Source organism: Nyctereutes procyonoides, unplaced genomic scaffold, assembly GCF_905146905.1.
Source record: "Nyctereutes procyonoides isolate TBG_1078 unplaced genomic scaffold, NYPRO_anot_genome, whole genome shotgun sequence".
Taxonomy (NCBI): domain Eukaryota; kingdom Metazoa; phylum Chordata; class Mammalia; order Carnivora; family Canidae; genus Nyctereutes; species Nyctereutes procyonoides.
In genome coordinates, this window is record NW_026575042.1 from 26,735,351 (window position 1) to 26,757,368 (window position 22,018).

The following is a 22,018-nucleotide window of genomic DNA, read 5'->3' on the forward strand; positions in this document are numbered from 1 at the left end:
AACTGGCTCTCCAGGCTTTACCAGTCCCATTGCAGCCATGCCCTCACCCCCTCCTCCCCATGCCCATTCTCTGATACCACCAAAGTCTGTGGTAGGATCTGGCATAAATCATGGAACCCCTCAATATGCTTTTTGCCTCTCTTATTTTTTGAGTCTTGATGTTCTAGACCTATTGGGCATTCACATTTAGAAACCAATAGAAATTAAAACCAGCATTTAAAAGAGGGTTACAGGGACACCTGAGTGGCTCAATGGTTGAGCATCTGCCTTTGGCTCAGGTCCTGATTCCTGGGTCCTGGGATTAAATCCTGCATTGGGCTCCCCTCAGGATGCTTCTCCCTCTGTTTATGTCTCTGCCTCTCTCTCTATTTCTCATGAATAAATAAATAAATTATTTTTTAAAAAAATAAAAGTTGCAGAAAAAAAAATCAGGCCTGTGGCTTAGGCTGAGAAATTAAAGTCATATGTGAAAACTAAAGAATATCAGTGTACAGCTGGAGTGATTTCAGACATAAGGATCCATTTATGGACACGGAGACCTGTCATTGCTTGCTAACAAGTGGGGAGATGATTAGAGCTATTAATAATAATAATATTGAAAATGATTTTAGCAGCTCCTATATACAGAAGTGTTACAGGTTCCAGGTCCAGTTCTAGTGCTTCATATGCATTATTTCACCTAATCCTCATCCCAGCCCAATATGATTGACATTACTTTTATCTGACATAGACAAAACTGAGGCCCATAGGGGTTTGTAACTCACCTAAAGTCATACAGCTAGGAAGGGGTGGTATTGAGATTTAAACCTAGATGATTTGGTGGGGAGATGGGCAAAATGGGTGAAGGGAGAGGGAGACATGGGCTTCCAGTTATGGAATGAGTAAGTCACGGGGATAAAGGGCACAGCACAGGGAATGTAGTTAGTGGTATTGTAATAGTGCTGTATGGTGACAGATGGGAGCTACACTGCTACAGCCCGACGTATAGAGTGGTCGAATTACTATATTGTACACTTGAAACTAATGAAACATTGTGTGTCAACTATACTTTAATTAAAAAAACAAAAATAAAACAGAAAATAAACCCAAGTACTTTGGCTCCAGAGAGGGAACCTTGACCAGCACACCATCCATCTCTCTGCCTGAGCCAGATTTGATACATCACCAGCTTTCTACCCTATAATTCAATTCCAGATTTCTGTTTTATATTTGCCTAATAGGATCTGCATCATTTAGAAGTAAGACAAACTACACTGCAGTTATAACAAAGTAATAACAATACTCACTTCTTACAACATGTGAGAATTCTGAGCAGCATGAAACTGCCATCCTACTCTCAGAGAAACCAGGCAAGGAAGCACCAAGAAGGAGACAGCTCTGTCAAGTCCAAGCATTAAGACCACATAGATGAGTTTATTAGGGGCATGAGAGGGAATTTGCATCTCTGAAATGTAACATAAATCATCCAGAAAATCCAATACGAAGCACTTTCCAGGGATTCGGCGAAACAGACTGGAGGGTCCACTGTCTATTGAACTTTCTTTTTTTTTTTTGAACTTTCTGATAGGAATAATCTCAGCTGGGGTGCTGGCTGGCTGGAGGCCTCTGGTACTTATCTCCAGTTTTGCCAGAGCAATGACTCTCAGCCTGAGAGTTCCTTATAGGGTGAGATGTGTGACTCAGGAGGGTGTATGATCTGTTGTGCAGTAGGGACACAAAAATGTTGAGAACCCACTGGCTCCAGAGAGGTAAACACTTCAGAAGCTGGTGTGACTGGTTTCCCAGAGATTCTTAAAGAGCAGGTATTCAAGGGTCTCAGGGACTAAAAACATCAGACGTGAAGGCAGCCCAAAGTTTTGCTTTCTTCTGCCAATTTGGAATGGTGACAATTGGTAAAAAGAAAAGATTTAGTATCCCTGAAGGAAGATTACCCATTCAGTCCTACATTGTAAAGATTTTTGCAGGCATTCCCCATTCCTTGGTGTTACAGGTTTATTTTGGGAAAAGAAGTGGCCTTACTTATAGCTGTAGCTACAGGATGTTAAGTAAGGAATTAAACAGACACCTTAGTAAAGGTGGCTGGTGAAGGGATCACACGTTTTGGACTAAACTGAGTCTAATTTAAAATGAGAGATTCTAGAATAGACCTGCCCAATAGAAATATAATGTGAGCCATGGATGTCATTTAAAGTTTTCTCATAAAAATTTTATTTTTATTTTTTTAAAGATTTTATTTATTTATTCATGAGAGACACATAGAGAGAGGCAGAAACATAGAGGGAGAAGCAAGATCCCTGCAGGGAGCCTGATGTGAGACTCGATCCCAGGACCCTGAGATCATGCCCTGACCCAAAGGCAGATGTTCAACCACTGAGCCACCCGGGTGCCCCTCTCATAAAAAATTTAAATTAAAAAGTTATGATAGATGAATTCATTAATAATTAATAGGTAAATTAATTTTAATACATTTCATTTAACTCCATGTGTTCCGAATGTCATTTCAACGTGTAATCAATAACAAATTTTTATCGAGATATTTTATTCTTTTTTTTTCATATTAAGTTTTTGAAGTCATGTCTGTTTTACACTTAAAGCTCACCTCCTTTGAGGCTAACCACATTTTGAGTGCTCAGTAGTGACGCAAGAAAGGAGGAAAGAAACAAGGGGTGGAGGGTAGAAATTGTTAGCGAAAACCCCAAGATGCTTTATGAGCACATAAATGCCTCTCACACCCTCTTTGGCAATCTCAAAGGCCACACTTTCTGGTGGTCCATTTCCATAAATTCTCACTGACAAGTCAGGAAAATCCTTTCTCCTCCCTGGTTAAATCTATCTTCCTCTTTTTGTGCCAACTGTTGTTGATAGATGACATTTTTCTGGATGTAAATAAAAAATTCCACCCTCCTACATTTCTTCTCTTATTTTGAAGAATCTCCCATGGCCATTTGCTTTCACCTAACTCTTCTACTTAATCTCACTCTCCAGCTTTTCTCCTCCTCCTTGGGGATCCGTTGGAGGGCAGCTGAGAGGGGCACACGGCGTGCATAGACCCCCAGACACTCTTCGGAACTCCATTTTTATAGTGGGAACCAAAATACCTCTTAAAATTGGCCTCCTCAGGCATCACAGACCCTCATCTCTTCCACGGGCAAAAAATAAACCAGAGAGTGCTGATGACAATTTTGCATGCAAATTGGTTAGCGGAGCCCGGGGCTGCTCAACTTGTGTGTACGATTTTCTATTTCCATGCACCAATTTGGGAGTTTGCGCATGAATGCAGTAATTGTTCATGCAAAGCTGAAAATGCAGGTGTGGAAGCCTTTTTTAGAGTAAGGGAACTGTCTGGCCCTGTTGTCATGTGACAGAGTTTTCTTGAATCTTTTGCAATGTCATATACCTTAGAGTATTTTTTGTTAAAACGCATTTCCAATATGTGGAACTTTTTGTAAGTCTTATGAATGTCTTTGTGACAGTGCCACTGAATATATGGTGTGTCTCCACTACAGCAAAGAAAAGGGGAGTCCACTGAGGTGAATTTGCTGGTGTGTCTGGGAGTAGTGTCTTTGAACCAACAAGTGGATTTCCTTTGTGGGTAGACGTTGTGCTAAGCCCCCCAGATGGTGGAATTTATTCTTGTCGTAAGATCTTGAAACTATTCTTGCACATGGTGAATTTTTGTGCTTTCCGGCAGTTTCTCTAGTGCATTATTTTATAATTTTATATATTTTTATCTTATTATATTTGCAAATTTTAAAAAATTCTCCTACGTAAAGACTTTATTGGTATACCAGTGTGAAACTCTATTATAGAGTTGAGACCCTTGTGATAATAACTCAAAGTAAAAAGAAACAGTAGTATTCTCTTGTGCCCTGAGTTAATGCCAAATTGAAGTGTGTGCATGCCCTTGGGGCACCATACTCTTGGGAAAGTTTCTTTTTTTTTTTTTTTCACATTTTATGTTGTTCAGGGTTAGATTCCCAGTCACTTCTTGTATGTAACCACAATCTTTGTCCTGTCATTATTTGGCCATCTCTGCAAAATGAGATTTTTGCATATTTTCTTTGCTTTCAGTGACATACCAACCTTTGTTTTTTTTCTTCCAGGTCAGAGGTATGGATTCAACTCATTTTTTAAATTGCTACTTAGTAGTCTGTAGTATGGATGAGCCATGGCATAACTGTTCAGCCATACTGTTGATGGATTTCATCGTGTACATGTAGGGAAGGAATTAAAATGGCATTTGGCTGTTACAGATAAAAAATGCACCATGTCCATTTTGTTCTGAAAGAGCTGATTGCCTGCCTGGCTCTAGCTGGGCTGCTCCACACGGCGGACAGAGAAGAACGTGCGCGGGAGTGAGGGGCCACATGGTCTCCAGGTTCAGAATGTATATGCTGGCTCACTATGCTACCCATTTCAGGTGCTTCTTCAGTTCCTTTGGCTTCTCTGAAGGCATTAGAGCAATCACACTTTTTAGTTGATTCCTACAGCTCCTTGTAAAGGTGCATTATTTTTCTGATACGCCTTCTCTGAGGACTTGGCCACAGTTGACATTATTTTTTCAGTACTGATTATTTTTATAAAAATCTTTAGACTTTAGCATAGAAATCCATATAGGGTCCCATTTACATTCTAAACAGTTTCATTTCCATATTGTTTGCACATATTCATTAGTAGCTGGTCTTGGATGCAATCAGTTTATTGTACTCTCAAAATCAAAGAGAACTGCTCAGAGTGTCAGCTATCATGATATCATGCTCAATTAGGAAAATGGCATAAAATATTGACAACTAACTTTTCTTCTGACTCATGCTAAGCTCTCCTTGGATTTGGTGTGGACCAGTTTGAATAGAAATTCTGAAGACTTGGTGATCCTTTACATCTTCTCTTCACTATATAAGAAGTATTTTTAAGTGTGTGAAATATTTTATTAATACTCTGAGTTCAGTTTCTAGCCAGTTGCTTTTTAATATTTCAATACCCCACTGTGAAATCTAAGCAGCGTGAGGCCTGGTGTTGCTGGAAGAGCTTTCTTGAATCTTTGCCTGTGTCTTCTCTGTCAAAATGGACCAGTGAGATGAGCAGTAATGCCGTCCTTTGGGTATGATTAATGGGTACAGTCAATGGGAATTACTCAGCACTCTCCTTACAACTTCTAGACACTGAATTTTTTACCGTATGATGTTGTGTGTGTATAATTCAGTGACTATGCGCGACTCTTTGAAATGACCAGCAACCAATAACAAGTTTCCTGTCTCCCTCCACCCTTCGCTTTACACACACACACACACACACACACACACACACACACACACACACCTGTTATCCTAGCACTTTGACCATCTGATGCTTCACGGTCATTTGTGGCCTGGTGGCCACAAAAAATCTTAAGAATGAGGTGTCTGTTGCTTTGCCAATTACTCCATGATTGAATGTAGACTCCTAGGTTTATATAAGTTTAAAGAAATGCGTTTAGACTTACCAAGATTTTCCCCCTTGAGTTTATCCATGATTTAGATAAGGTGTTAAGAACTGTGTTTTATGAAAACTGGTAGTTGCCAAAGCCCATAAGCAGAAGAGAGTAGGGAGTAACTGCTGAATGGCTATGGGGTTTCCTTGTGGTGAGGAATAGGTTTTAAAAATACAGAGAGGTGATGGTCGTCCAACCTTATGAATGTACTAAATGCCATTGAATTGTTCACTTTAAAATGGTTGATCTCACGTGAATTTCACTTCAATTAAAAAAATAAAAAAGAATAAATAGTGTTTTAATGGTGTGGTCTCCTGAGCCTATCCTGGATAGGCTTCATTTATTTATGTAAGTTTCAAAAACATGCATTTATTTGATAAGACAAGTAATGATAGAAATCTGAATTTGCAAAGCTTCAAAATGCAAGCTTTAATTTATTCTGCAGATTTAGAAATGACATACAGACAGAAGATATTGGGCTGCAAGCATTATTTAAAAAATTGAATTCCTATTCCTTACCTATACAATAAACCCCACATTGAAAAATGATTGATTTTAGTGTTTCGCTAAATTGGATCTATTGCAAAGTGCAGGCCGACTGATGTTATAGAAATAGCGGCCTTCAAGGAACTTGAGAGAGAGAGAGAGAGAGAGATTTGGTTGAACAGTGTCATTATCAGCTCTACCTGTGAGGGAAATTACCCGAGGGAGATGGTGTCATTCTCTCATGTTTCGTTCCCTGGTATTGACAGATCCATTAGCAGATGTAATTAGAAAAGCGGAGTCGGACTTTGAATAATTAGGTTAAAGTCACAAATGATGGCTGAGCAAAATAATAGAAGCTGTTGCAATTCAGCATGCCGTTGTCTCCTGTACAGTGGCGAAAAGTGTGCGGGTGCTGTACACCAGGGGTTTTCCTTGTCTTGAACCTGGCACTTTCCCAGGAATAAAGTTTGAAAGGAGCAAAGCCGTCGCTTTGGCTCTTCTGCAGATGTCTGCAGGGCTTCGTTTCCAGGGAATAAGTGGGGCTGCAGAATGTTTTTGCTAAACAAAACATAGTCATAGCAAAAACGAAATCTACTTTATCCCAGGAGTGTTAAGAAATGTGTGGTTTTGTGGATGAGGTTTCTTTCCCCCTGTTTGCATTCCTCTTTTTTTTTTTTCTTTACCCCTGGAATAATGGCTTAGTTATTTATATGGAGTTATTTTCTGAAAGGAAAACAAAATCCTTATTCTAAAAGATCTTTGGACTCTCATGCCACCCAAAATACCTTTCCAGCAGTACTTTCTATATTTTGACTTTTTTTTTAGAAATCAAAAGCCTGTTATTGGTGATTGAATGAAGGAAAGAAATATTTCCAGAGGATTCAAAACATAATTATATGGTTCTAAACTTGTAGTTCATCTCTACATCAGCATAGAAGAGAGAAGAATTAGGAAATAGGGGGCTGTGTCAAATACGTGCAGATGTATCCTTGAATGCTGATGTAAATTGTGATGTTGTGAGAATGAACAGAATCACAAGCTCTTCAGTACATGACCGAGGCTCACACCATGCTTTGACAGTGCTAGATCAGAGATAGGAAGGAGAATCCATCTCCCTACACTTAATTAAATGCCCCATCCAAACTCTGCAACCTACAGGTCTTGGCTTTGGGCCATATGGACTTGAAAATAAAATGGGAATTAATTGCCAAATCTAAAGATGAGGAGAGTTTCCATGGGGACCAAGATTTCTGAGTTCTTGAAGGTAAGAATATGAAGTTCTGGCTCCGTTGGGCCTGTATTCCCATTGACAGGGACCAGGCTGGAAGAACACAATGCTGCCCCATTGGTGAGATGGGGCTTTAGTATTCATTATTCTTCCCGTAGCTGTGTCTCTTGTACCATATCCTTCCAGTCCCAGGCTTTCCAGTCCCAGGCCCTAGTTCCTGGCTTTGTGATCTGCCCCAGACCCTGTACCAGGTCACCAGGTAAGAGCCAATTCCTGCCAGGGTGGTCGGAGAGGCCAGCTGGAGAACTGGCCTTTGCACAGCTGTAAGTCCAAGTCCCTGTGAGCAAGGAAGATGCGGCTCACTGAGTAGGAGCACAGGGGGTGTCCAGCCTGGTCCCTGGGCTTGAAGACTGATCACTGTAGATAAAGACTTGAGAACTTGATTGGAAAGTGGAGAGAGACGTGAGTGTGATCTTCAGGCAGATACTGGGCCGTAACAGTGGCATTGCCTCAGACTGGAGAAACATTGACCAAGACAGCATCATCAGTGTCTCTCATCTTAAGAACATGAAGGCTTATAATTAGAAATTTCAACTTACAATGAGTGGTGTACATAGTTCAGTCCTGGAGTGGGATTGTAATAAAATCCCAGGACGTCAGAGTAACTGCAGATAACTCACACTGTTGTCCTCCTAGCTCTCTGCTAGGAAGAGAGGAACCCACCCTCCCTAGGGATGCTTCTTAAAATATCCCCTTTCTCTCCCATGACTGTGCAGGCATTTCTTCCCTAGAATGCCCCCGGAAAGCTTCCCAACCCCCTGGGGACAGTCAGAGTGGATAGTCTAGTGCCTGAGATGGGTAGAAGACCGGGACCCTCAAAAACAACAGTGGCTTTTAATCTGCCACAGTGGCAGCAGATCCTTGCCTCTCTATCCATCTCTCCCACACGTGCGGTTTTTCCTTATTCCCATTATGGCTCTAGTTTAGGGGAATTCTTTGAGTTCACTTTGCGAACATTTATCATATTATCCAATGTCATTTTTTAGTTAGAAACTGGATGTTACTCTTCAGATTGAAATAATGAGATAATTGCATTTTAAAGTTGGAAGCTTCTCTCAGAATTGCTGATCCAGGGTCTTCATTTTATAAAGAATGGACCCAAGAGATGGGGTGGGAGTCATATGACTTGCCCAAGGTTACATAATTTGTCAACGAAGTCAGGCAAATCTTACAAAACAAAAATAGTAGAGAGGTTATCCTGGTGGGTGGGGTGAGAAATAGACCAAGAGGCTACAATTGGTATGTCCCTCCAAACAGATAAGTCATTTTTTCCTTTATTTTTCTGGTAATAATACTGGGGGATTGGTTAGTTTATAAGAACTAGCGTTTTTCTGAAGGTTAAGGTTCAAACAGAAACAAGAAATTAAGGCCTTTAATCATATTTACAAGAGCCTGTTTTTTTTTATTGCAACAAGATTGTTGAGATTCATTTTTATTTGTTTTTTAGCCATGAAGCTAAACTTACTTTGCCAGCATGCATACCAAAAAATTAAAACCATAAAGTTTGCTGAGTTTTGACAAGAGATACATCTTTAGATTTTAAGATAAAAATTTTAAAGGTATTATGTTTTATTCAGGAAGCATTTAACTGTAAAGTGGTTGATCGACTACTGTTTTTAATACAGTGATTTGTAAGCCTGGTGGTTATGGGGTATGAGAGGAAATGGGGAATGATTTAGTGGCCCGGCACCATGGTGTCATCACTGGCCTCAGCTGACCAGTATCCCTGACCAACTCCCATCCACCACTGCTACCACCACTGACAGTGGTAGTTTGTAGCTTCATCGATTTCACACGCATCATCCCATTGGACTCTTCTAGGTGCGGTATGATGTTAATATGTCCATCTTAAACAAGGAAACTGGGTGTTCACATGCCCAGGATTAATACCAGTGAGGAATGTAGTTAGAATCCCAAGTCTTCTAAAGACACCAACTACTTTTATTTCTTTATTACAGCATAATGTATAAGGGGGAACAAATCTATAAATGATCAGAATCTTAGTAAAGGCTTATTTTATTATAGCAGTAAGAATTTGAAATACTTGAAACATTTACAAAACACTGTGCTGTGGAGACCGGCTGAGTGGGTGGTCTCATATTGGTTGACTCACAGATGCTCTTCATATATGCTTTCATCAAAGAGGGGGCAGCTTAATGCTGCATGGTATTTTTAGGTTTGATCGACGTTGTAAAATTACCCTCCGTAAAGGGCTTACCCACCTACCAAAAGTCTGTTCGGTTTTGCAAACGAAACAGCCAGCGTCTATGCCACACACAGTGATGCTTGTTCAGGTCAGCCACTTTGTAATCTCTTGACAGCAGAGGAAACCTGCCCCTGTTCTCTGGGCACAACCTACATACAGACCTGCTTCTATCATTTGCAGGGGCCCAGGTCAAGAGTGCAAGAGATACTGGACATGAGCCAGCATTAGGGTGAGGCAGGTGAGGCAACATTTTTTTAAAAAGACAAGATCAATAAAGTGCTGTATTAAGCCATATTGGAGCTTAAGGAAAAAGGGAAAAAATCGTAATATTGATCCTCTCTTTATGAAAAGTTTTGATATTTTTTATTATGGATTTTGCATGAATTTTCACTTTTTAACATATTGTGTTACATTTTTATTTATCTTGCTTACTGAGTTTTCGGTGGCCCTTAAATTTTGCTCCTGTGGCAGTGTCTCCCCACAGATTATCACACCCTAGTTCCTGATTGCCTGGGGCCTGGGGGTGCGCACAGGGGCACCATCCACCTTGCTGCAGACTGAAGAAGGCTGCTCAGAACTGCATGGTGGGCCCGAGGTTGTAAGGTCAGGGAATTCCAAGCTCTTGGCTGCTATGTGAGGTTGGGCTGTGGATGACAGGTTGGTGCATGTCTTACTTAGGTCCCTGGTTTCCTCTCCCAAGAAGGGGAGAGGAAAGGAGAGTGGTGAGGAGAGCCAAAGGAACCTTCCGCAGAGTAGTTCTCAGCTTCAGTCTCCTGGGAGGGCTTATGAAGGTGTAGATTACTCAGATTCTGAGTCAGCAGGTCAGAGGTGGAGCCCTAGAGTCTGTATTTCTAATGAATTTCTCTGTGTTGCTGGTGCTGCTGGTGGACTAAGGAGCACACTTGGAGGACCCTTGCTCTAAAGCAAGGGGTCCAGGGTAGGAGTCCCCTTGCCTGGGTCTAAGGAGGTATTTGGCGGGTTTCTTTGCATGGGAATTCAGAGGGGCTCAGCATTTTTTTTACCAGACCTGTCTTTAGATTTTTTTGACTAGCTACATATCCAGAATGTACACTTCAAGGGAAAAGACTGCACACTTTCCTGGCCAGTCTTCTATTTGTCATTGTTATTAATGGAGATTTCTCCAGGATGCTGGGCACTGCTTTAGAGTGAATCATTGCTATAGATTTTTTTTCCTGTAAATTCCTTGCATGATGTATGGAAATGAGAGCAGTAGCTGATGTTAAGTAGTATTCTTAAGTAGCCCTAGATTTAGTTTTTTAGTTTGTGCTTAATTATCTATGTATTTATTTATTTTAAATATTTATTTATTTATTTGGGAGAGAGAGTGTACATGTGCATGTGCATGGGGAGGAACAGAGGGAGAGGGACAAGCTGACTGTGTGCTGAGCTGGCCGGATGCAGGGCTTAATCCCAGCAGCCTAAGATCATGACCTGAGCTGAAATCAAGAGTCAGACGCTTAACCGACTGAGCCACCCAGGTGCCCAGGTTTGTGTTTTAAAAAAGTACATTGGGGGATCCCTGGGTGGCTCAGCGGTTTGGCGCCTGCCTTTGGCCCAGGGCGTGATCCTGGAGTCCCAGGATCGAGTCCCACGTTGGGCTCCTAGCATGGAGCCTGCTTCTCCCTCCTCCTGTGTCTCTGCCTCACTCTCTCTCTTTCTGTGTCTACCATAAATAAATAAATAAGTAAATCTTAAAAAAAATAATACGTTATTCTCAGAAATATATGCGAAACTTTTAAATAATGTTTTCGCATATAAATAAGAAAATTAAAATATCTCATAGACCCTCCACCCAATGGCCCCTGTGGATGGTAATAGTACTGTGAGTACAAAATAAAAACCACCTTCCTTCCGTCTATACTCCAGCCCCTTTCTCCTACATTCATATATTTTTTATTTCAGAAAAAAAGTTTTATTCTAAAAAAATTATATATATATATTTTTAAGATTTTTATTTATTCATGAGAGAGAGAGAGAGAGGCAGAGACACAGGCAGAGGGAGAAGCAGGCTCCATGCAGGGAGCCTGATGTGGGACTTAATCCTGGGTCTCCAGGATCAGGCCCTGGGCTGAAGGCGGCGCTAAACCACTGAGCCACCAGGGCTTCCCTATCTTTCTAATTATTTTTATACAAGACTATCATAAACACTGTTTGACACGTCATGTCTTAACTTAAAAACTTACCTTGGATTCATTTCTATCGGTACATAACAGATTTATCTTAGTCTTGTTAAATGGCCCATAGAATTCATCACTGAGGTGTCCCAGTGGTTAGCTAGCCAGCCCTCCAATGAAGAACTATTTGGTTTCAAGTTTTTGCTATAGGAGCAAGCCTGTAGTGAGTATATTTGTCCGTATATCTTGATTAACATCATGAGTCCAGCCATAGGCAAAATACCTAGTAGTGGGATTGTTGGACAAAGGGTGTGTGTACTTTTAGGTTTGAAGACAAACACACTATATTGCCCTCCAGAGAAGTTCACCACATCACCATGATGAATATGGCTATTTCCCCAACATTCTTGCCTGAATGGGTAGCATAGGAGTAAAAAGGGAAAAAAAAATCTATTACTCCAATAAAAGTAAGATAAATAAGAATGAAATTGATAAGTGTACAATATCTATGTGAAGAAAACTTTAATATGTGCCTGAGGGACCCCAAAGAAATCTTGAGTAAACAAAAATTATCCTTGTCCTTGGATGGGAACTTACAGTGTGATGAAGATATCCATTCTCCCTCAGTTAAGCTATAGTTTTAACATGATCCAATAATAATACCAATAAGATTTTTTTGGAAGGAAGGTTTGATGTGTTGGTTTTAAAGGCCATTAAAAAAAAAAAGGAAGATTCAGAAACTAAACAGGAAATAAGTTTCAGGAAATAGCCTGACCAGATGTTAAAACATGACATTAAAATTGTTAAAACAGATTAATAGATCACAATAATAAATTTATACGTTCAAGAATATATGATAAAGGTGACAGCTCAAATTAATGAGAAAAAGGCGGTGGGGTGTTGAATTCATATTGCATAAATTCCAAATTGGCTCAAAGATTCACATCCGAAAAATGAAATATGTCTTAACAGGAGAATTGTTTTATGATCCCTGATCTCTCTGCTATGACATAAAACTCAAGTCATTGAAGACAGGTACCTGGGTGGCTCAGTTGGTTAAGCCTCCACCTTCAGCTCAGGTCATGATCCTCAGGTCTTGGAGTTGAGCCTCATGTCAGGCTCTCTGTTCAGCGTAGAGCCTGCTTCTCCCTCTGCCTCTGCCTATCTCTCTCTCTGTCTCTCATGAATAAATAAATAAAACCTTTAAAAAATCATAGAATATTGAGTAATTTAGCTTCATAAAAAAATTCTTTATGACAAAACCCACTTTATGCAAAGTCAAAAAACAATAAATTTGGGGAAGCTATTGCAATGACAACTAAATTTCCTAATATATATAGAGTTTTGACAAATCAATAGAGAAAAGGACCAATAACCCAATAGAAAACTAGGCAAAGATTATGAACAGTTAATAGAGAAGGTGACACAGATAGTATTTAAACATGAGATGTTCAGTAAGAAAAAATGTAAGTTATGTAGTAAGAGAAATACAAATTGCCACAATAGAGATCATTTTTTTCACTATGAAATTAGCCAGGACATGGAAAAAGGAATGCCTTTATACATTGCTGATAGGAGGTAAATCCATGCTACTCTGTGGAAGAAATCTGGCCATATATGAAAAAAGTACAATACTTTTATCTTTGGCCCAGCAAATTCCTAGGTATGGAATCCCTGGGTATGATGTACTCTATGTACATCCATGTGAAATTATGTAGGAGTGGTATTTTTCATAAACATTACTTATGGTAATAATCTATGGTATTATGTCTGTCCATCTCAAAAAATTGTTTTAAATTCAAATCTTAAAATAATTCAGTAGGTGAAAAAAATATGTTTCTTGCATAGTTGTAATGTGGAGTTAATCTGAGATTTTTCCCAAATATTAATTAACTTTTTCTGTTTTTTAGGTAGTTGCGTCTTTGTATATTTTGTCTTTCTTCCTCTCTCTTCCTTTCTCTTTCCTTCTGTATCCTCCCTCTCTTCCCCTTTTCTTCCTCCTTCCTTCCCCGCCCCCCCCCCGTCTCTTCTCTCTCGCTGTTTCAGTGGTTTCCTTGCAAATTAAGGAAATTACCCCTTTCTCTTAAGTGTCCCAGAAATTTTGTTCCAGTTTCTCTTCTGACTTTGTCAGTGCTGCTTTTTGCCAGCTGGGGAATTTTATATTTGCATGTAGTTGTCATTTTTCCCTCCTCCTCCTTCTTTTCTTTCTTTTTTTATTTTTTGAGAGGGTGGAAATGACTTTTCCAATGTGATCTCTGAGAAGATTGACTCTTGGTTTAAAACATCCAATTATGACAACCCCTTTGGATGAGTTGGAAAGTAATCTGCTGTTTTAAGTTCTCTTTGACAGTAGTTAAGACAGGAATAAACTCATTTTTAGGGAGAGGTGACCTGGAAGTGTGCAAGGGCAAGGGAAGAAGGACTTGGATGGGGAGGGCAGGCCCTGGTGTGGCTTTCCTGATGAGCCTCTCCTCTCTCTACCTCCAGCGGAGCTCCCGAGGTCCTCAGCGGTGAGGCTGGCCTCCCTGCATGACCTGCCCGCCCAGCTCCTGGAGCTGTACCAACAGGGCTTCGCACTAGTGGCACTGCACCCCTTCGTGCAGCCAACCCATGAACGGGAGAAGACACCCCTCGAGCACATCTTCAGGGCCATCCTGATCAAGAAAACTGACAGGTAAGTCGTCTTAGGTGAACCGTTAGCTGAGCCTTAGGAGGTGGCTGATGTGTGTTGAATGGAGGAGGGAAAGTGAGAAGACTAGAGGTAGAGAATATATTTGAAATTTTCATGATCTCCCCAGGGCCTCTGCTCTCTGACAGGTAAGACAAAGTGTCAGACAACCAGAGAGAAGTCTCGTAGTGTCCTGCAACTGTCCTCACTGCATGAGTAGAGAGTTCCATATATCCTGACCCTCCTTTAATTTATTGGATTACACTTGACTAAAAAGAGGCCTCCTCTGAAAACGTGTACTCCCAGGATGATGCAGCTGGTGAGAGTATCATACTGTCCATCTGAAATGCATGGCTGCAAAGCACACTCTTTTTTTGAAGGCTATACAAACTTAATATCTTCCTCCAAACTCCAGAAATACTTGGATATTTTAAACTTACCGTATGTTCCGTCAGTCACTTGGGAAGAAAAACAAAACCCACTTGAATCAAGTGCTGTGATACATTTGTCTTCATTTTAGTTTTCAAGGCTTTCAGGGTGTTTTTCAGCGTGGCTTGTCCAGTTGAATGGTTATTCTTATATCTTTATTGAGGCTAATTAGGAAAAGAGAGGTAGAGGTTGGTTTCTCAAAAGGAGATATATTAATCTTAAGTGATTTAAAAAAACAACGAGGGTGGGATAGTAAGCATGATATGTTTTTGTGCTTTATTTTGAAATAAAATCTGGCAAAAGAAATCAGATCTGTCCTTTGGCCAGTTATCATGAGAGGAATGACAATGCGCTATAGTTTAAAAAGAGAGTACAGAATGATTGCTTCTCTTTCTGTCTTTTAAAAAGTTACTTTGCCTGGTAAACAGACATCTGGCTAGTGAGCTCACCAGAGGCAGCTGTGAGATGGAGGTTTGGGTGACTAAGATAGACTCCTCCTTCCTGGCCAGTAGTGTTCATTTCTTCATGGCTGATCAGACTCTGGACGCTTAGTTGGAGTCCACACGCATTGGAATTTGAAGTGAAAGATGGTGGCCACTTTTGCTAACATCCAGAATTACCATGGTTTTCATAGAGTGAAACTTTTCTCAAGTCTGTCTTTTTTGACTCTTCATTTCTTTATGTTGATTTACTATATCTAGATCAATCATAAGAGGAAATTGTTGCAAGAGCCACAATGGTTTTAGGTTCCACTGACACACAATATTATGTGTAATTATCATAGGTCACTTGTACTGAGTGCTCACAATATGCCAGGCTTTACAAGTATCATTTTGTTCTCATAAGGAGTCTTTGAAATAGGTACTGCTTTTATTTTCACTTATTTATTTTATTTTATTTCATTTTATTTTATATTTTTAAATATTTTATTTATTCATGAGAGACACAGAGAGAGAGGCAGAGACATAGAGGAAGAAGCAGGCTCTCTGCGGGGGGCCTGATGTAGGACTTGATCCCAGGACCCTGGGATCATGACCTGAGCTGAAGTCAGAGGTTCAACCACTGAGTCCCTTTATTTCCATTCTAAAGGAAAGGAAGCTGAAGCCTAGATGTTGACTTACTTGTCAAGGTTGTACAAATGGCAGCAAGTAGAGCTCTGATTGGTCCCAGGCAGGCTGCCTCCCCTCTGAACCCTGATGTGAAGTAACTGCTGTGTTCCTGCACCCATGATTCTTGTGGAAAACCTTTTTATGGAAAAAGCAGGGAAGCTACCTTTGATTTTTAGATGAGGTAGTAATTTCATTATTCCGTCTTCCTCCATATTACCACTCAATAATCTCAGAATAAGTAAGAATTTCAGAAGGGAAATAAAATAAAACCAACCTACCACATACCTTCCAGATTATACAAGGCATTCACTGGGCATCGGTGTTTCTGCTTCTTATATCATTGCATTGGACTTGATGAGCAGAAGGGAAAGTCCACTTTGGTCAGGTCACAAGAGTATCTCTCAGTGTAATTCTACTGCAGGTGATGTTAGTGTGGGGTTTGGCATGAAGTCAGCACGTCATAAATGAATTTGACTCTACATATGAAGATGCTACTATGGAGTAGCACCTCTCAAACTTTGATGTGCTTCCTTTGAATCTCCTGGGGATATTATTCAAGTGCAGTCTGATTCAGCAGGTCTAGGGTTGGGCCTGGGACTCTGTATTTCCAACACATTCCTAGATGATAGCAATGCTGCTGGTCCATGGGTCACACTTAAAGTAACAAAGGTGAGAGAACCAAATTCTTGTCCAGCTCCATGCCTCATACTCACCAGAGCTCCTGGGGATCGCCTCTTTACTGCTAGGAAGAGTTTTGAGTACCAGGAAAGGTGAGAAGAAACATAGGGCTTCTGGTTGGAGGGCTTGTGTTCTTCTACACTGCACCCCTGTGAATAAGTGCTATAGGGTCAGGGGCACATTAGTGGATTTTTCTGGTACTAAATGATTTGCAAGGCCTGAACTAACTAACCTCAGTTATCTGATCAGATGAGGTGGGTGAGAAAGCTCCTCATAAGCATTAGAAGAACCATCACTTTGGGGAATAGTCCATAACCAGCCAGCAGTGGACCTAAAGGTATTCAGTAGGTTTTTTTTCACTTCCATTGAGGACAGTCCCTGAGCTAATAAACTTACTTTCCAGGGAAGGAAAATGGATCAAGCCATTAGGAAGATTGAGACATGGGTGTGCAGGAGGGTTTCAAGAAAAAGATGGGATTCTCTTTTGATTTGAGTTTACTCTGGTAGATAGTGCCTGAAGTCTACATACTGCTGGATGACTTTATAGAACAATCTGGGTTCTTAAGAAGCAGATTCAGAGAAAGAAATTCCTTGGATAACTTTGTGCCAAGTTTTTGAAATTGACCCCACCCCACCCTGTTGTGTTTGTTTTTTTAAAGGAAATTACTAAAGCTTGTTAATTTTTCATGCTAATGAGAATGGTAACTTACCGGTCTCAAGGCAAAAATGACCAAGAATTTCCCCTACTTCCATTCCCCATTAGTTTTGGGTGGGAGGAGTGGTGGTGGAAAGCAGTCATTATACAATATCATTTTAAAGGGCAGGCCTTTTCTCTCCTAGCAAATGTAATAACCATGTGTTTTTGCATTCTTAGGAAAAGACACCCCACACTATTAAAAATAAATAAACAAAAAGCAACAGAGCTTTTCCTGTATCAGTAGGGAGTTTATGTAGTAGAAACGAAACAAGGAGAATACATGATGAATTTTTAATAAAGTTAATATGGTATTTTTCACAAAGTCTGCCAAAGTTTTGAGAGCTGTAGATGCTGTTAAATGAAATGATTTAGCTCTCAAAGAGGAAGTAAAATGCCTGGTTAATATTTTCTAATTGGACCTTCCCAAAAGAGCTATGGGTAAACTTTTTAGAGTAGTATCAGTCCAAATCAAGTTCATTCGCAAGAATTAACCACGGGTGGCAACTTGAAACCTGGATACAAACCTTCATATGTTTAAAAGGTGAACATAAGGTTTTTAGCAAATAACTGGCTTTTGGGATCTGTAGTTAAGATCAGGAGAAAGGACAGAACCCTACAAGCTTGCATTCACTCCCTTCATCATTCATTTGCAAACACTCAACTCTACCCTTTGTAAGGTATTTTGCTGGGAGCTCTACTTGGTGAGGAGGCAGAGGGTACAAGATTCAACCAGACATGGAGGTTGCCTTCTAGACACCTGTCATTTAACTGAGAAAATGAGGCATTTGCCTTATGCCATGAGATTTGGGAAAAAGAAGTCACCTCCCACTGGCAAGGAGAGGAAGGAATGCTTCTGGAGGAAAGAGCTTCTAACTTGGTCCTGATTTCTTTGGGGCAGAAATGGGAGTGATGTGCATGAGGTGGGAAGAGTTTATTTGGGTCTTATAATTACAGTGTCTCCTCATGGAGATTGGATAATTTGAGAGCACCATTGAGAGTTGAACTGCATTGTTAATGAGTCACTCCAAAAGCTCAGTGCAGTAACATTCCTGTGAGCCCTATACCATTCAGACAAGCTTTACTTAATTCCATGAAAAATCACCTGATCATTGTTCCTTGAAAAATCTGATAACTGCCATTTCATTTTAAGATGTCAGTCCAACCCACACACTGTAGTACAAATTGTTCTTGATTCTAGATGTGTTGAATTTACTTTGAAAACTGTCTGAAGAATGAGTAGCTAAATCTGAAATATTTCATGAATAAGTAGAAAGAGAGTTTGTGCTACTTTCTTAAAACTCTTTGGAACACTTAGTGATTTTTAACAGACCAGGATAGTTAATATAGTTTCATTCACTCTGAATTCTAAGTACAGTTAAGTTGTCCTTCTTTTTTTTTCAGGTACTTTTCCTTAAAATGAGTTGCCAAAGCTCTCAAAATTTGATGGCTAAGAGAAGTCACTTATTAGCATGTCACTTCTGATATTTCGTGAGTGTGGGTTTAATTCTAGGCCGTTTTGTGGTTGTAGGCATAAATACAAAACCCCATTGTGCCTCTCCATTTTTCAGCTGCTGTGTCGTCATTGTTCACACATAAAGCCAGTTCAGGGTTATCTGTGATGTGTTTTTCATCACTAATGGGTCAAAACCATTTGGGTCCATGTTCCCTGGGATATCAGCCTTATATGGTACAAGGAAAGAAAACTGTGAGCCCTGTCCACATCAGGTGAGGCCTTGGGTGAAGGGGTAGGGTGCACAGAGGGGCTGCTGCTAATGCAAGCGGCAGGATTCAGAAGCCCTCCTGGAAGGTGGAAAATGCATATAATGAAAACTGCCCTTGCAAATCTCTTTACTTGCCCACAAAGTATAATACTGGAGCATTTCTCTACCTGACCAATGCCATGTTTTCCTTCAGGACAAGATCAGATCTGTGTTCCCAACAATGAACCCCAGGCAGATATAAGTTGGTTCGGCTTACAGTGAGTGTGCTGAGGGGGTGAGGTGCTGCCCTTAGGGAACCGTTTGTGGTGAAGGGAACAGGATCTCCATGCCTCCTGTCTCACATCCATTCTGGGACACATCTGCCTGTTGAGTAGAACAACTGGCACGTTTGAAGTGGTAAACGGCCCCCTCTTGCAGTTAGATTTGTCTAAGATAAATGTGTGCAGTGTAGGTACACTATGCAAAGATGACTCGAAAGAGCTCTCAGCTCTCAAGATACTTATCTGCTGTGGAGAGGGGAGTTGTCAAATATATATGGTGCAAATTATGTGAATGCCCAGCTAAATCTATAGGTCTTGGTTTTCACCTCTCACCCAGAATTTGTTAATGGGGGTGCTTTAGAGAAGAAGGAGGATCTGTGGCCCCCTTTTGCTCTTGGTCTGGAATGATGGGTAGATTTGTACAGGGAGACAAGTGGTGAGGAGGGTCTTCCAGGCAGGGGGACTGGCCCGAGGGAGCCTGGAGGAAGCAGACCACGGATGGTGTGGGGTGAACAAAGCACAGGTCAGAGAGAAGCAGGGAGAAGAGGCCTGAGGGGCCGGGACCAGGAGGCCTCTGATGGTGGGGCTAATAAGTTTGATTTTATCCTGAGGTCATTGGGGAACCATTGCAATATTTTTGTTTTGTGTTTTGTTTGTTTTGTTTGTTTTGTTTTGTAGGAACAACCCTTAGAAGGTCTGAGTTTTCAAAGTGAAAGAGGGAAAGACAATGGAGGTTGAGAAAACAGTTCTAGAGGGAGCCACTGGGTGGCTAGTTCTAGAAGGACTCAGGTGGGCTGTGGTGGGAACTAAGGCAGAGTTGGATGGGAGATGCGTCTGATGGGAGGAAATGTTACAGATTTAACATTTAGTTGCAGAGAGATAGGGTGAAGGAAGAGGAGGAATCAAAATACAAGTGCATTTTTGACTCTGAGAGGCTGGGAGGATTAACTGGAGGAGGGAGGGGAGGGGATGGGGAAGGGCTCTGTCTTAGTGGGGTTTCCCTGGAGCAGATCCTGAGAGGATCATCAGGGAAGTGTTCCTAAGAAGCCTCAGTTAGGAGTGGGGACATGGGACAGGGCAGGGAAGGAAGCCAGCAAGGGTACAGTGTCAGTCTCAGTCTGATTCCCCAGGAAGCAGTGAGTCCATCTTGAGGCTGGGAAGGGGCCTTCATACTTCTGCCCCCAGCAGCCATTTGCCATGAGCTGCCTCAGACACTTCCCTGGTGCAGGGCACCTCCCGGCAGGGCAATTCCAATGGCCAAGAGAGAACTTAAAGCATGCAGAACGTAGGGGGAGGACACACAGCCAGGAGAGGTTTTGGAGGGGATCTCGGTGGAGCGTGGGCAGCATCCACCTCAGAAGGAATGTGAGTAGCATTGGTTTGGTTGCATCGTGTTTGTGGGCAGTTGCTGGTGGCGGGATGTCCCCTGGCAGGTGTCTGCAGTCAGGAGAAGTGAAGTCTGAGCTGAGTGAGGCCATGGGAAGCTGTTTGAAGCTGTGGTGAGCCCACGAGGACAGGCCCATTTCAGTGTTGCTGACTGAGCTCAGCCTGTTGTGGTCCTTGTTCCCTATACCAGATGCCTCTAGTAATTCTTAGAAGAGATGCGGTGGCTTGCCGAAAGCTGTGCTAAGTGAGCTGCCCGGTTCCAAATTGACCATATGCTTGGAGTCTGAGAAGTTTTTCCTCTCAGACCGCATCAGCAAGCTGTACTCCCAAGTACTTACGAGCAGCACAGATTGCTAGATGAGTCAGCTCTGGCCGCCCAGTGTCAAGTGATGCAGTGAGAGACGATACTTTTGGCTTTTTGCTGTTTTATTTCCAGGAAAGCAAATACCAGAAGTGCCTAGCCTTTACCCCTTCTTCCCTTTGGGGCTGGGAATCTGAAATCCTGAAGACTGCCTTTTTTTCTAAGGCAGGGCTTGCAAGTTCAGATGCTTCCAGGGGCCAGAACCTTGGGTGGGGGCTCTTGGGTTGTCAGAGAGTCAGTACCTAACTCTGCCCTGTTGTTGCCAGGTGTCATCAGGTCTTGTACCTTTTTTTCAAGAAAACCCAGAAATCTGGATGTTTATGTGAGAACTTTTTTTAAATATTGCCTCCCTTTTTTCAAAATATAGACATACTTTGCCTTACTGTGCTTCTCAGATACTGCGGTTTTTACAGATTGAAAGTGCGTGGCAATCCTGTGTCAAGCAAGTCTATCAATGCCATTTTTCCAACAGCTGCTCACTTTGTGTCTCTGTGTAACATTTTGTCATTCCTTGCAATATTTCAAACTTTTTTTCATTATTATTTTTGTTATTATAAACTGGTCAGTGATCTTTGATGTTACTACTGTAATTGTTTTGAGGCACCATGAACCACATTCATGTCAGATAATGAATTTAATAGATAAATATGAGTTGTGGCTGTTCCACCAACCAGCCATCCCCCCATCTCTCTCCCACTTCTTGGGTACCCCTGTTTCTGGAGATACAGCAACATTGAAATCAGGCCAGTTAATAACCCTACAGTGGCTTCCAAGTGTTCATGTGAAAGGAAGAGTTGTGTGTCTCTCCCTTTAAATCAAAAACTAGAAATGATTAAGCTTAGTGGGAAAGCCATGTTGAAAGCCCAGCACAGACCGAATACTAGACCTCTTGCACCACATAGTTAGCCAAGTTGTGAATGCAAAGGAAAGTTCTTGAAGGAAATTAGAAGAGCTGCTCTAGTGAACACATGAATGATAAGAAAGTGAAACACTCTTACTGCTGATACGTAGAATGTTTGAGTGGTCTGGATAGACGATCAAACCAGCCACAGCATTCCCTTAAGCCAAATCCTAGTCCAGAGCAAGGTCCTGACTTTCTTCAATTCTATGAAGGCTGAGAGATG

At 41.2% G+C, this 22,018-nt stretch overlaps 1 protein-coding gene across 2 annotated transcripts in view; it reads left to right on the top strand.

Moving 5' to 3' along the window:
- Positions 1-22,018, top strand: part of RFTN1 (raftlin, lipid raft linker 1) — a 200,241-nt gene that overhangs the window by 66,770 nt on the left and 111,453 nt on the right. For both annotated transcript variants that reach the window (XM_055321300.1, XM_055321301.1), the window contains exon 3: positions 14,073-14,259. In XM_055321300.1, the coding sequence (XP_055177275.1) occupies positions 14,073-14,259 (187 nt within the window). The remainder of the gene's footprint in view (positions 1-14,072; positions 14,260-22,018) is intronic.